Genomic DNA, 14,810 nt, shown 5'->3' with positions numbered 1-14,810 from the left:
ACATCTTTATCCTAAGGTTTTCAGATAGAGTTTAACGCGAAACTTTATATTCAATGCTATCATATCATCTTAGAATAGACAAAATTAAACATATTCAAAGGAATAGGTACGAATTTTTGGAAAACAAGAAGCCTAAAAAATGTTTTAAACTAAACACACAGTGCTTTCTGAATTTTTTCCCAAAACAATGAACTGCTTTTGTTATTGAAACTAGCGAGGAAGTGGCGTTGATTAAATTTGCTGAAACTTGCAGGTAATTTGATGATGCTGATACTCTGTTGGTGGGGTGATGTATTGGTAGATTGTAAGTATATTGGGCTCACGGACCACTTTTTGATATGTTAAATTTATTGATAAAGATTTGAAGCCGGCTTCAGCAAGGAAGTAGAACAGGTTTGCACTTTGACGCTGAAGTTTTCTTTATTTTTCAAATTAACTAGCATTTTACAACTTTTTACTTTAATATTACATCGGAATTTTTTTGGAATTGATCCAGTATTTATCAGCCAGGTGTAGGACATGTTTCTTTAAAATTGCCATGCTTAAAACATTCCTTGAAACTTTGTACAAAAGATCAGTGAGCTCAGACTAGGGTTTATAATATGTCAAATAAAACAGCGAAGCAGTTCATTTTTTATTCCTAGAGAATAACTACTCCTCAAGAGTAGCCATTGTAACTTTTTTTGAGTTCGCTAATGTAACTACACAATGTTTGAGAATACTCTTTAAAGTAATAAATGATTAAAAACAGAAGTGAAACTCGTATTCGACAATAAAACCATCCCTTTATTTGGCTAACGAAGCCGAATCTGTACATCATAATCACACTGTCAAGAGCTCTTAGAATTTCATTATCTTATGCGAAAATTGAATATTACCTCAAGTAGCTGAAGTTCCCAGGATTTACCTCCATAAATATGCTAATATCTTTATGATGCCTAATGGGCAAATTCAATCTAGCAATTAAAAGAATTTGTTTAAGAATGAATGTTTCTGTCCTTAACTTGAAATCTGAACAGGTTTTGGACTAACCTCGCTTTCACGGTTATTCCTTTATATCGGAGTTGTTTTCTAGGCTGGTTTACTAGATTTTTGTTTTCATGTTTATTGGGTAGGGCGGAAAGTATACAAACTCAAATAGTCATGGGATATCACGTTTTTAATGACATTGCTAATTTTTAATGACTTCTTCTGTATGCCAACTCTTAGGCCATCTACCATTTAGATAGAGAGGTTCTTTGCCTTGTCAGATTAAGCTAATTGAGAAGTTGAGAGCAAAATTGCTTCCAATCTTCTTTCGAAGCATTAACTTCCGTTTTGTTTTGTTGTTGTAAAGGCCTCCATCGCTTGATTACTTAAACCGTTGTTGAGTCCCCCTGGCAGCCTGTACTCGAATCTGGCAAAGCTCTGTAGCGGATCTAAAAAGGGACAAATGCCAAAGGTAGGTACACTGTAAAAGGGCCTAGCCAAAGGTAGGTACACTGTAAGGAACTTTATTATTTGAATAGTTTCCAACGGTCGTAGGTCGCTGAGTTTCGTTAAGCCAACCAGAGAACATTCCTAAAATCTTTAAGTGTTCACACTTGCGTTTTGGCAATAAAATAATACTTACATTTTATATTGGAAAATTTCACTCATTGATTTATCTATGGATGACTGTCGATTAACGGTCACATAGTTTTTATCTTAAAGTGATATGTTAGTGACAAGTTTGCAAAAGAGCATTTGTACTGGACCAGTCTAAAAGTTTTAGACTTACTGATGATAACAGCCTTGAGAGGTAAAATTTAAGTGTCAAAAGGTTATCTAAGTTTTGGGGCGATATAAACCTGTCTGAAGTCTAATCCAAATGGAAAATCTTTCTTAGTCAGAGTTTGCAGACTATGGAATAAATTATCTTTAGAATTAAGACGTAAAGATTCTCTTCCTGCATTTAAGAAGAGGGGCACAGATATCAAGCAACAACTAAACTGAAATATCAACTTTAATAATGATAGAACTGAAAGGGAGAGACAAGACGATTACTTTCTGATATCATCTGATACTGTAACAACTGATAAAGCATTATCTTTTATAACTTTTATATATTTTTTTTCCTTTATGGTACAAGAGCTTGGCCCTCAGACGGCTTACTCTGGTGACGATGCGGTGTACAAGTATATCAGAAAGCTAATGGCCCTTCGATTCCTTCCGTTTAGAGAGATCCTGCCGATGTTCGTCCGCATCGAGGCCCAGGCCCAAACAGAGCAGCTGAAGAGTCTCGTTGACTACGTCAGGCGACAGTGGATCGAAAGCCAGGTGTTTACTCCAAGAAACTTGTGCGTCTACAAACAGCCGATCCGGACCAATAATGATCTTGAAGGTTGGCATAACGCACTCAATCGCCGAGCGGGGGGACAATGCGGCTTGCCGATGTATTTATTAATCGAGTTGCTTGATAGGGAGGCAAAACTTACAGCCGTGGCAATCAGGCTTGTATCAGGCAATAAACTTAAAATAATTCAACGTAGTGTAACTAGGAATATCCCGGCTAAGCTATTTGCAAGATGGAAAAAGTACGAGAACAACGAAAAGACTGCCGCCCAACTACTCAAGACTTGTTCTCGGCTTAACAGACCAGCTCGTGCGAACTAAAACTTCTCTGTAAATATGATAAATTGGTTTCAGATAAGTATTTCATAGGTTTTTTGTGCTTGTAAATATTTGATACTATATATTGTAATAAAATTGCTGTTGTTATTTAGCTGACGTTCCATTTTATTTATTACTCGATTATAAGGCTGGAAAAGTTGAAGTTAGAATGTTAATTTACATCGAAATACATTAATGAATTGGTGCGGTTGTTGCAACAACTGTCAAAACGTGCAAATTGATCTGAAGTCAGTCAAGTGAAACTGGCAGTGACTCAAGGATCAGGATTGCATTCTAAACATCAATAAGCAACTTTTTTTTCGTTAGTCTTGGATATCTGACGTTGGCGAATTGACCAGTAGGACGTTGGCGAATCGACATAGGACGTTGGCGAATCAACCTAACACGTTGGCGAACAAGACGTTGGCGAAACAACTCGTTGGCGAAACGACCGCAATTCGTAGCCCGTACGGTAGAGAGTAATCGAACGTGTAAAATATTCATATTTGGGAATATTTAGTGTTTTAAGTGGCCATATTTTGTTCCCCATACTATTCCTTATAACGCATTCAAATTCTCAACGGTTGCTCGCGTAATTAACACCTCGTCACACAGCGCGTGACACTTTCATGAAATAATCCCTCGCTTTTGCTCAAGACGTGAGCTTGGGACGCCTGTGGTATGACATTGACAAATTGTATGGAGGGAACATAATGATAATCTTAAATACATCTCCAACAATGGAATAACACGGGTCGCTGAGAGTGACCTGCAAATATTTAGCATGACAGGTTATGAGATTTGCACTTCTACTGAAAAATACGTTTCCGCATACCTTCAGATGGTCAGTTTTCTTCAAATTTAGATTTTTGGTCGAGTTTTAATGGTCAAAGAGTAATGTCTAATTTCTGAAAAAAGTTTTTGAAAAAGGTGATGTTGGCAAAGAAATGGAGGTTTTACTCCAGAGAAGAAAGAGGTTCTCTAAGAGTTTGGGAACTTGACAGCGGTAACAGGGATATGTTCAAAGCGACGGGGGGGGGGGGGTGTCCGGGTCGGACACTTATAGCGGCGTCGATGTCGAATAACAACAGTACAGCTCATTAACCCAACGAATTTAATGACGGCGAAGAATTCCAATGTTTACAAAACCATCCGGTCGCCCATTCATCATAAATTACGAGGCTCAGGGAGCCATAAAAACCACATGATGAAAGGCGGTAAACGAAAGAAAAGAAAACAGTTTTTACGTACCTAAATCATTCACAAGCGCTTTTCCTCGTGCGTAAAGGGGCTCGAAAAATAAAATTACTACTGAAGGATTGTGGTCTACTGACGTACAAAAAAAATGAGGAACGGAACGGACTAACATAAACCCTTGTTGAGGAATAGCCTCAACATCCCGTGGGATAGGGCTGAGAAAACCCAACAGTTAAGAAATTTGATCTCAACCTAGGTGTTCTGTGTTCAGTGTTTAGGTACGTCAATGTTCACAGCGCCAACATCTTCTCGTGGTTTATCATATTGCCTCTTCAAGAAGACACAACTTCGTCACAGGTCGAACAAGTCTCGAGCTCTTCGCCTTCACTTCTACTGTGCGTACACGTAAGTCTTTACCTGGGAAAACCCTTGTTACACGACCTAACAACCAGCGGGATCTGGGCACGGTATTGTCCACAACAAGGACCAGGTCGTTAACTACTAAGTTCCGTTTGTTCAGTAACCACTTGTGGCGCTGCTGTAATGTCGGAGCATATTCTCGGATCCAACGAGACCAGAAACAATCAGCAATGAACTGAGCGTATCTCCATTGTTTACGGGAATACAAGTCCCTTTCAACGAAAACTCCTGGAGGCACGACTAAGTTTCGGCGTTGTAGCAGAAGATGATTGGGAGTGAGCGGGTCTAAATCACTGGGATCGTCACTGGAAGGACAAATAGGACGACTGTTCAAGATTGAAGTGACTTCAGCAAAGACTGTACGCAACGTCTCCAAACTAACCAGCGCACCCTGACTACCGAGAACAACTTTCATAGCTTTCCTGACACTTCTAATGAGCCTTTCCCAAACTCCTGACATGTGGCTTGCGGCAGGAGGTTGAAAACGCCACTCTGGTAGTTTACAGCTGTACCATTCTACTTCACGAGAATGTAACTCACTCTTGATGCGTTCTTCGTTCAGATTTTGAACCGACAGGCGAAATTCCTTCTGAGTACCAGTAAGATTTGTACCATTATCCGACCATATCTCCTTTGGGCGACCACGAACCGAGATGAATCGAACCAAGGCTTGAATGAAAGTGTCCGTTTCCAGTGAACTGACATCTTAAATATGTACTGCTCGGCTATTGAAGCACACGAATATGCAGCCATATACTTTCACTGCACTGCGACCTCGCTTCACGTAAAACGGTCCGAAAAAATCCAGACCTGTGAAAGTGAACGGAGGCTGGTAAGGTACTAACCTCTCCTTGGGAAGATCAGCCATAACTTGGTGAAGAGGAGGCGAGTTACGTCTGCGGCAGCTCACACAACTACCTAGAACGCGGCGCACGAGAGCTCTTCCCCTCATGATCCAGAAACGCTGACGGATTACGGATAACACATGCTCGCGGCCTGCATGACCCAGTACATGGTGGTAGTAGCGAACTATTAAGACGGAAACGTGATGGGATTTTGAAAGGATCATTGGATGTGCGATCTCGAAGACGATTGGTGCGCGATGAATCCTACCTCCCCGTGTATAACATCGTCAATCAAGATTGGACTGAGATTAGCTAACTTGCTGTGACGTTTCACTTGTCTGCCTTCTTTCAGACACAAGTACTCCTCAGGCAAATGTTGTCGCTGAACTAAACGCACAATTTCTCGACTTGATTGCTGCAATTCTACCAGCTTGAGTGTACTTGACTTAGGATACTCTGGAGTTTCATTTCAAACTCTCTTTACGAAACGAAGCACCCGTGACATTACTCTCAGTAGGTGGGACCACGATGAATAGCGCTGCAGCAAGGTGTCAATCTGCGGCGCATGTGAGACGAACATAACGTTTGGTGACTTCCATAGTTCCACATCGTCATCTTAAATATCCTTTACTAACACACTTGGCCACGTACCCTCAGGTTCCCAGAGGAATTTTGGACCTAACAACCAGCGACATTCGGCGTGAAAATATTGGGCACTAACACCTCGTGAACCTTCATCAGCAGGGTTTAGGACACCGGGAATATGGTGCCACTGCCCTGGAAGACTTGTTTCAAGGATTTCGGTGACACGGTTGGCGACAAAGGTTTGAAAACGCCTTGTTTCGTTCTTGATATACTGTAAAGATGTCATTGAGTCGGACCAGTAGAAGGTTTGATCTACTGGTAGATCGAGTTCCTTTAAAATTGTCTTGCTCGGACGGGCTGCTAATACTGCGGCTTGTAGTTCAAGGCGAGGGATAGTCCACTCTCTAATGGTAGCATTGCGGGTTTTTCCCATGACAAAGGAACAATGAATCACTCCTTTCTTATTGACGAAACGCAAATATGGAAGTGCTACGTAACCGCGTCTGGATGCGTCGGCAGAGTTATGAAGCTGGACGGTGGATGTGTTATGAGATGACTGAGTCTTGTAACACCTTGGGATATCAATGGCAACAACATGTGGTAGTTCAGCCAACCAAGGTTGCCATTGAGAGAGGTACGGTTCCGGAATTTGCCGATCCCAAGGGAGTTTATCTCTCCAGAGTTCCTGCAGCAGATGCTTGGCGGAAAACACAAAGGGTGAAAGGAATCCTAGTAGATCAAACAAAGAACTTACGATCGAAAGCACCCCTCGCTTAGTGGACGGTTTTTTCGTCTGAACAGCTTTAAACTTGAAAGTGTCAGACTGTGCCGCGCAGTACACACCTAATGCTCGCTCTAATGGTAACTGATCTAGATCTAAGTCTAGTAGTGGATTTGCTCTCAACTCTGACGGGATAGATTGCAATACCTCTCGACTATTGCTCGCAAACTTTGTGAGCCGGAAGCCTCCTTTCCTTAGCAAATTAGTTAGGTCAGTTGTCAGATGAACAGCCTGTGCTGTGGTTGGAACGGACTTTAACACATCGTCAACATAGAAGTTTCTACGAATCGTTCTGATGGCTTCAAGCGAGTATCCTCCTTCATTGTCTTGTGCAGTCATACTTAAAGCTTTGTTGGCGCAACAGGGCGAAGAATTTTGCACCGAAAATGTGGACCAGCATCTTGTAATCTTCTGGTGGATCGTTGATACTACTAGGCCACCACAGGAATCTCAGCGCATCAGGATCGCTTCGTGTCACATTGGTCTGGTAGAACATACCTTCTATATCCGCAGAAAAGGCAATCTCTTCTTCACGGAAGCGAATTAGGACCCCAGTAAGGTCATTTGTAAGACAAGGCCCTTGCAATAGCTGATCATTTAAAGACATTCCGTTGAACTTTGCGGCGGCATCAAACACTACCCTCACTTTCCCTGGCTTGTTAGGGTTTGTTAAAGGATGGTGCGGAATGTACCACGTGATATTACTAACTGCAGCAGCTTCTTCTTGGCTCAGTTTTCTAGCGTACCCTTTATTTACGCACTCCTGAATCACATTTCTGTATTTAACTTCCACCTCAGGGTCGCGAAGGAAGCGCTTCTTCAAGTACTGTAGTCTTGCATCGGCTAGAGGTCGGTTGTGAGGAAGTACAGGATTGTCATCTCCCCACAGAAGGCCCATCTGGTAATGGCCATCTAGCAGGCTGATTGAGTTGTCAATGAGCTTTAGAGCTCTTCGATCTTCCACAGATAATGGTTTGGTTTCAGGCCTTGTGGCACCGTAGGACTCAATCTTCCAGAAATGCTCGAGCTGGTTGTTTAGGGAAAGATCTTCACCACTGATGAGGTTAACTTGTCCTTGGCTACGGGACTGTAGGTTTGAGGAGCCACCTAGTATGCTCCAACCAAGACACGACTTAATGGCGAGTGGTTCATTACAGTTTCCCTTTCGTAAGTCAAGAGGTACGAAGACTTCTTGGATGTTGGTACCGAGTAGGATAGAAATCTTCTTTCTTTCCACTTCTGGGAAAGGCACTTCCTGTAGATGTGGCCATTGTTCTACAGATCTCGACAACTTTGTGTGTTTCAAGGGAATGGTAAGATCCTTTACAGCCTATGCAGAATTCACGGCAATCACATGGTCACTCTGGCTATCCAATGATGCAATTTTAAACTTAACCTTCATCCCTTTCTATTCGACATCAGCATTGTTCGCTGTCGTGAGAGAGAGATTGATTGGTGTTCCTTCAATGTTTAACAACTTCACAAGAGAAGGGTCAGCCATAGTTATGTCAGAACCTGAGTCAAAAAGACCATAGGTCGTGATTAGACGGCCGGCATTGCTCATTACCTTCACTGGAATGACTTGAAGTAGTACTTCAGAGGAATCAACGGCTGTGCCGACTGAACGTGTTGAAGTATTGAATGATGAACCTTGGTCAAGCAACGAGTCCCGGTTGACCTCATTGTTTTGGTTCACAGTTTCCTGGCTAACCTCTTCCTTAGGCTCAAGAAGATGTAACAACGTGTGATGTGCCCTTCTACAGTTTTCCAATTTACGCCTAATGGCTGACTTGCAATTCCTTGAGTTGTGTAGAGACGAACAGATACAATTGAAACATATGTTGTGCTGCTTAACGAAGTGGTTTCGTTCCTTAGGAGATTTGGATTTAAATGTCTCACACCGGTATAGGCGGTGGGGCTGATGACACATTGGACAAGACTCATCCTTTACTGCTGTCATGTTGGCATAACAGGGGGATATAGGCATCAAAGGCGGCTTTACTCTAGGCTTGATTCTGGTAACTGCATTCTCACGACTTCTATCACTGAAGAAAGGATGATTCAAAACAAACGCTCGCTCCTTAAGGAAATCCACCACATCTTTGAAGGTTGGCATTACATGACCCTCACTCTCTAGGCGCTTTAAACGTTCAGCAAAATTGGCTTGCATCCACCTAGGAAGTCGCATGATGACCTGCTCAAGGTTGTCTGTATTCATTTCATTCAAATATCCCATTGACTCTAGGGTATCATAAGTAACTTGAACCATATCTGCATATCGCTGCAAGCTGTCCCTGTCATTAGGTTGTATAACAGGTCGCTTTGTGAGGGATTCCACAGATGCTCTCCCCACTTGGAATGGCTGACCAAAACGATCTTCCAATGTCCTAAGCGCCTTTGATAAACCACCTGGTAATGGCCCATACCGTTGAACGGCGAGGAGCGCAAGTCCCTCCAGGAATTGTAAGAGGCGGATCATTTTGACAGCATCATCAAGTGGCTTTGCATCAACCAGTTGTTTGAACCTCTGACGAAAGGCGGGATATTGTTGTGGCGATCCATCAAACTTCTGGACTCGTACATGAGGGAGATCATGGGAAGCGCTTATCCTCACCATTGAGGACATAATCGCTGCAAGGCTTTCATTCGCAGCTGCACCAGACACATTAGGCGTGACTGAAGAGGACGTACTGATAGCGGTCACAGGAGTCAATGGTTGTGATTTAGGTTCATTTTGACAATCACCTCTGATGGGTTTGGACACATTACTCTCACCAATGACTGGCTTAAGTTCTATTCTTGGAACGGGAAGTGGATCACTGAAGCAGATTCCCCCAGTAGCATGTATGGAGGTAGTGGCTGCGGGGTTTTCTACCGCTGGTGTAGATGTGAGAGGCGGGTTGCCGGCTGACACAGGCGCTGGAGTAAGGCTACTAGAAATCACTGAAGGCAAAGAGGCGATTGGCACTTCCAGAGGTAGCATCATATTGTTCTTTGGTTGAAATTCTTCAACTTTCGGAGACCATTTAATACCTTCTTGTTCATTGGTCAGTTCAGATATTTTTTGTTCTGCCAGAAAGACCTCGAGTTTGGCTAGTTCTGGCTGATCCCTTGCGGCCACAACTTCCTTTTCAGCTTCCAATTTGGTTAGTTGCAGTCTATGTTGGAGTTCCAATTGAGTTCGTTTTATTTCCATCTCGACCCTTTTCACCTCCAGCTCAACTGTTCTTCTACTTCTCTCTTCAGCTTGTTGCTGCATTAATGCTGCCTTTGCTGCTTAGATTTTTGCTTCACGCGCTTTCGAACTAGATACACTCAATCTCGAGGAATAGCTTTTTCCGGATTTCACGGACTCCGATTGGGAATTTTCCCTTTTCTCCTTTAATTCTTCAGACACTCGAGCATTGCAGAATTCGGAAGCGTCAATAACAGATTGTTCAATGTTTTCATTGTAAGCTTGTACCCTTACGCGTTGAGTGTCACAGTCTTTAAAAACACTGATATTTTTCACAGGAAGTGTCAAGCAAATCATCATATTTATCACAGCATGCACAGTATTTCTCCCATGCGGTATTAAGTTGAGATTGTTGAGCTCGTACCTCAACAATGTTTCCAAAATCTCATGACTTTCATCAAGCGTTTTACACACCTTTGTAATTGACGACAAATGTCCTCGGCGAGATCTATCCAGCGACTCTAACCTTTCATGGAGAATTCCACGTTGCGACATGACACAAATATTGAACGACGGCGGTTTCTTTCGATGAATCGGCGATTCTCCAGTTACAGGTCACATAGAGCGTAAATAAGCACAAATTCCACAGCAAGAAGCGATGACAACCATGTGGTTTTTACAAAAATGTCCGGGTCGGACACATATAGCGGCGTCGATGTCGAATAACAACAGAACAGCTCATTAACCCAACGTATTTAAAGACGGCGAAGAATTCCAATGTTTACAAAACCATCCGGTCGCCCTTTCATCATAAATTACGAGGCTCAGGGAGCCGTACAAACCACATGATGAAAGGCGGTAAACGAAAAAAAGAAAAACAGTTTTACGTACCTAAATCATTCACAAGCGCTTTTCCACGTGCGTAAAGGGTCTCAAAAATAAAAAATTACTACTGAAGGATTGTGGTCTATTGACATACAAAAAAAAATGAGGAACGGAACGGACGAACATAAAACCTTGTTGAGGAATAGCCTCAACAATTATGGAATTTGTAAATTTGGTCTAAGAAGTTTTACATTTGTCAAGGAATTCAAAAAGCCATGACTATAGCAACCATGTTGAATATACTTCTATCTCAAAGCTAACTAAGAAACGTTATCTGTTATACAAAGTGTCATCATATCACGTAATTTTTTCGGATCATTCTAAGCTTATTGTCTGTTCAAATTTTGATATCAATTCAGAACTGATAACAATGACTTGAAAACGCGATAAATTTGCATAAACGGTGGAAGACTTTTGAAAAATTACAATTTACGCACCGCGGGTTTGAAAACATTTGAATCACTGATGTAAACGACGATTAAATAACCAAATGGGAAACTGAGGTAATAATTCGTGAACTTCAGTACTAAAATTATCAAAACGTTCGTGCCTACACGTTTTTAAATATTTGTCATCTAATTCATAGCTGGTTGTTTGGACATGAAAAGGAAACTCCTCCACAATTTGTTGAAATGAAATTTCTTAGTGATAAAAATGAAATAGAGATATTGTCACATGTCTGCTGAAGTGTCAAAAACAACATGAACGAGACGTTTCGATCAAAACTGGACTTTCACATCTCTAAAAAACTATGGCCTGGCAACGTATCTAAGCTAGTTTGTCTCCAGAAAAGCGCAGTATCCATGTCATCCTTAACTACATTTCAGTTTTCTACAAGTTTTCAGGAAACAGTGGAATACCTTTCTCTGTTTGTGAAAATTTGTTTTACTTCCGAAAACGCTTCCTTCTTCATAGTTCTTCTACATTTGAAACAAACACATTTCTTAAACTATAATAAATTATGATAGACAATTCAAAGGCCGAAAGCACTCGAAAATTACGGGAGACTAACATTTTCGGCATTCGTTTTCATACCTGTTTTCTCCGATGAAGTTTATTTTTGCATTCCCAATGCTTAATGTGACAAATGACGCTCACTATACTAAACTTAAGTTCTCAACTTATTATCAAATATTTATCATCCCTTGCAGGATTGCAGGATTCAATCAATTTTTCTTCTAAATATGTTCGCCTTACGGATAAAGTTGAAGTTTCCTAATAAACCAACTTGAAAGTGTTATAAATATTTCATCTTAGCTCGAGCAGCTGGCAAGACATATTTCGTTAAGCCAGAAATTATAGCCGAAGTGTGGAGTTTAATCATGAATTCCGGTCACAGCTTTTTTATTTCTTCATCTATCGTTTTCTCTCACTTCACTGATTTAAAAGTTCTGATGGTTCACTAGTTTAAGCACTTCAAGAGCAGATCGTTTACAGTTCCTTTAAAATTTGTTCGTGATGAAAATGAATTACAAAGCTTGAATTCGTTCGCTGACGTGTCATACAGCTTAACTGCGCTATGGCCTGGCAACGTACCAATGCTAATTTCTCTTCAGAAAGCACGTTCTTCGTTCTTCATAATTTAAAACAAAGCCACAAACTCAAATTTGTCATAAAATAACAAGTAACCATGTACTCCCAGCCCGATTAGATGAGAAATTACATTGCTAATACGTTTCTCGAGTTGAGTTGTCAGTCAATTGCGTCTAGCAGTTTGTTCGCAATAACCGTTCTCACAGTGATTACGGCAAAGACAGAGAATTAAGGACGCGGAGATGTAATTTTGCTAAAACAAGACGTCCAGATTGTAAAAACCTAGCGCCAAATAATTATGTAATGCAGGTATTTTCTGGTCCAGAAAATTCTCAACATCTTTGGATAAGGGCAGGGCTTACCTAATTGTGTCTCCATGAACACCTTCCATCTGGTGGATATCTAAACGGCTCAAATTATCGCTATCTTTGTCAAGTTTCACTCACCTGCACCAGCAAAAACCGATGACAATCTGTTTACTATCAAAATGCAAAAGATTAAAGGACAAGTTGTAGTTCCAGTCTTGAGAAAAGTTCAAGGACTCATTCTTATGGAAATACTTGGTGGAGCAGTTTTAACAATATGCAAAACACCACAACTCCCCACAAGTTTTATATATTATTTTAAATGTCTCCCTTAAACAGGAAGACTTTTAAATAATTTGACAGGTTTTATAATAAATATGAAAAAAACGCGCTTCTGATTGGCTGAAAACGCGTGCATTTTTGTCATGTTACACGTGTTACACGTGGTAATTACAAACAGCACGCGCTGTCAAAATTTCGCCTGTCTTGACTTTCTGTGATGCTGTAGACTACAAGTAGTCCCTCCTTTTCGACGAGGTCTGTGACTCGAGTCAAAAAGTGAATAAAATTGATGTTAGCACGCCGTTTGGAAATCTTGGGGTGAAAGAAAAGACGAGAAGAAGGACATTGAGTAATTCAATCAGTTATTATATAAGGCAAACAATCACCGTAATAAGGGTGGTGTGAGGTGATCCTCTGACTCCCAACTGCAGGCTTGCAGTGGCCAACCTTTCCATTTCACAAGATACTCCTCTTTCTGACAATGAAAGAACAGACATATCTCACGATCATCCCAAAAAAATAATAAAATCAAATAAATCGAAAGAACATTTTGTTCTGACATGTACTCAAATGGCCAACTTTCCTCTTCTCAATGAGCCTATCCACTTCAAAAAACTTCCCTTTACTTTTTCTGGCAGTGTCATACAAAACAACACACCATATTTCATTAAAATCCTTGTAATTTATGATCGAACGCTGTTGCTGTATGACACGTCAGCGCACGAATCCAAGCTTTGTAATTTATTTTCATCACGAACAAATTTTAAAGGAACTGTAAACGATCTGCTCTTGAAGTGTTTAAACTTGTGAACCATCAGAACTTTTAAATCAGTGAAGTGAGAGAAAACGATAGATGAAGAAATAAAAAAGCTGTGACCGGAATTCATGATTAAACTCCACACTTCGGCTATAATTTCTGGCTTAACGAATTATGTCTTGCCAGCTGCTCGAGCTAAGATGAAATATTTATAACACTTTCAAGTTGGTTTATTAGGAAACTTCAACTTTATCCGTAAGGCGAACATATTTAGAAGAAAAATTGATTGAATCCTGCAATCCTGCAAGGGATGATAAATATTTGATAATAAGTTGAGAACTTAAGTTTAGTATAGTGAGCGTCATTTGTCACATTAAGCATTGGGAATGCAAAAATAAACTTCATCGGAGAAAACAGGTATGAAAACGAATGCCGAAAATGTTAGTCTCCCGTAATTTCCGAGTGCTTTCGGCCTTTGAATTGTCTATCATAATTTATTATAGTTTAAGAAATGTGTTTCTTTCAAATGTAGAAGAACTATGAAGAAGGAAGCGTTTTCGGAAGTAAAAAACATTTTCACAAACAGAGAAAGATATTCCACTGTTTCCTGAAAACTTGTAGAAAACTGAAATGCAGTTAAGGATGACATGGATACTGTGCTTTTCTGAAGAGAAACTAGCTTAGATACGTTGCCAGACCATAGTTTTTTAGAGATGCGAAAGTCCAGTTTTGATCGAAACGTCTCGTTCATGTTGTTTTTTGACACTTCAGCAGACAGATGACAATATCTCTATTTCATTTTTATCACTAAGAAATTTCATTTCAACAAATTGTGGAGGAGTTTCCTTTTCATGTCCAAACAACCAGCTATGAATTAGATGACAAATATTTAAAAACGTGTATGCACGAACGTTTTGAAAATTTTAGTACTAACGTTCACGAATTATTACCTCAGTTTCCCATTTGGTTATTTAATCGTCGTTTACATCAGTGCTTCAAATGTTTTCAAACCCGCGGTGCGTAAATTGTAATTTTTCAAAAGTCTTCCACCGTTAATGCAAATTTATCGCGTTTTCAAGTCATTGGTATCAGTTCTGAACTGTTAACAAATTTGAACAGACAAAAAGCCTAGAAAATCCGAAAAAATAACGTGATATGATGACACTTTGTATAACAGATAACGTTTTTTAGTTAGCTTTGAGACAGAAGTATATTCAACATGGTTGCTACAGTCATGGCTTTATGAATTCCTTGACAAATGTAAAACTTCTTAGACCAAATTTACAAATTCCATAATTAGCTCAAGTAATGACCTCCATTTATGCTATTAGTAAGTCTCATGCAAGGCAAATTAGCTGATAGTCCTCGCTTGACAAAACAACATTTACAAAATCCAGAACATTTTTATCTACGT

General features: G+C 40.4%; 4 protein-coding genes across 7 annotated transcripts in view; 2 read left to right on the top strand and 2 right to left on the bottom strand.

Moving 5' to 3' along the window:
• Positions 1-2,743, top strand: part of LOC148735804 (uncharacterized) — a 74,217-nt gene extending 71,474 nt beyond the window's left edge. Inside the window, exons 2-3 of the mRNA XM_088754919.1 lie at positions 1,337-1,441; positions 2,111-2,743. Coding sequence (XP_088611045.1) covers positions 2,173-2,634 — 462 coding nt within the window. The 5' untranslated portion in view covers positions 1,337-1,441; positions 2,111-2,172 and the 3' untranslated portion in view covers positions 2,635-2,743. The remainder of the gene's footprint in view (positions 1-1,336; positions 1,442-2,110) is intronic.
• Positions 1-12,691, bottom strand: part of LOC111343321 (uncharacterized) — a 37,109-nt gene extending 24,418 nt beyond the window's left edge. The window contains exon 1 of one of the 4 annotated variants that reach the window (XM_088754908.1): positions 12,499-12,691. The gene's annotated coding sequence lies outside the window, so the exon portion shown is untranslated. The remainder of the gene's footprint in view (positions 1-12,498) is intronic. The other 3 variants (XM_088754901.1, XM_088754905.1, XM_088754909.1) reach the window with 3 other exon arrangements.
• LOC148735802 (uncharacterized) overlaps positions 1-14,810 on the top strand; it is a 208,900-nt gene that overhangs the window by 188,181 nt on the left and 5,909 nt on the right. The window lies entirely within an intron of this gene.
• Positions 4,148-9,961, bottom strand: LOC148735803 (uncharacterized). The gene is made up of 4 exons (XM_088755705.1): positions 8,027-9,961; positions 6,958-7,789; positions 5,745-6,806; positions 4,148-4,917 (listed from the first exon to the last, which is right to left on the bottom strand). Exons 1-4 carry the CDS (start codon positions 9,716-9,718, stop codon positions 4,148-4,150), a joined length of 4,356 nt encoding a protein of 1,451 aa, XP_088611831.1. The 5' UTR covers positions 9,719-9,961.

The sequence above is a fragment of the Stylophora pistillata genome, chromosome 3 (genome assembly GCF_964205215.1).
Source record: "Stylophora pistillata chromosome 3, jaStyPist1.2, whole genome shotgun sequence".
Taxonomy (NCBI): domain Eukaryota; kingdom Metazoa; phylum Cnidaria; class Anthozoa; order Scleractinia; family Pocilloporidae; genus Stylophora; species Stylophora pistillata.
Note: the sequence above shows the minus strand (reverse complement) of the source record. Positions and strands in the feature narration are given on the sequence as shown.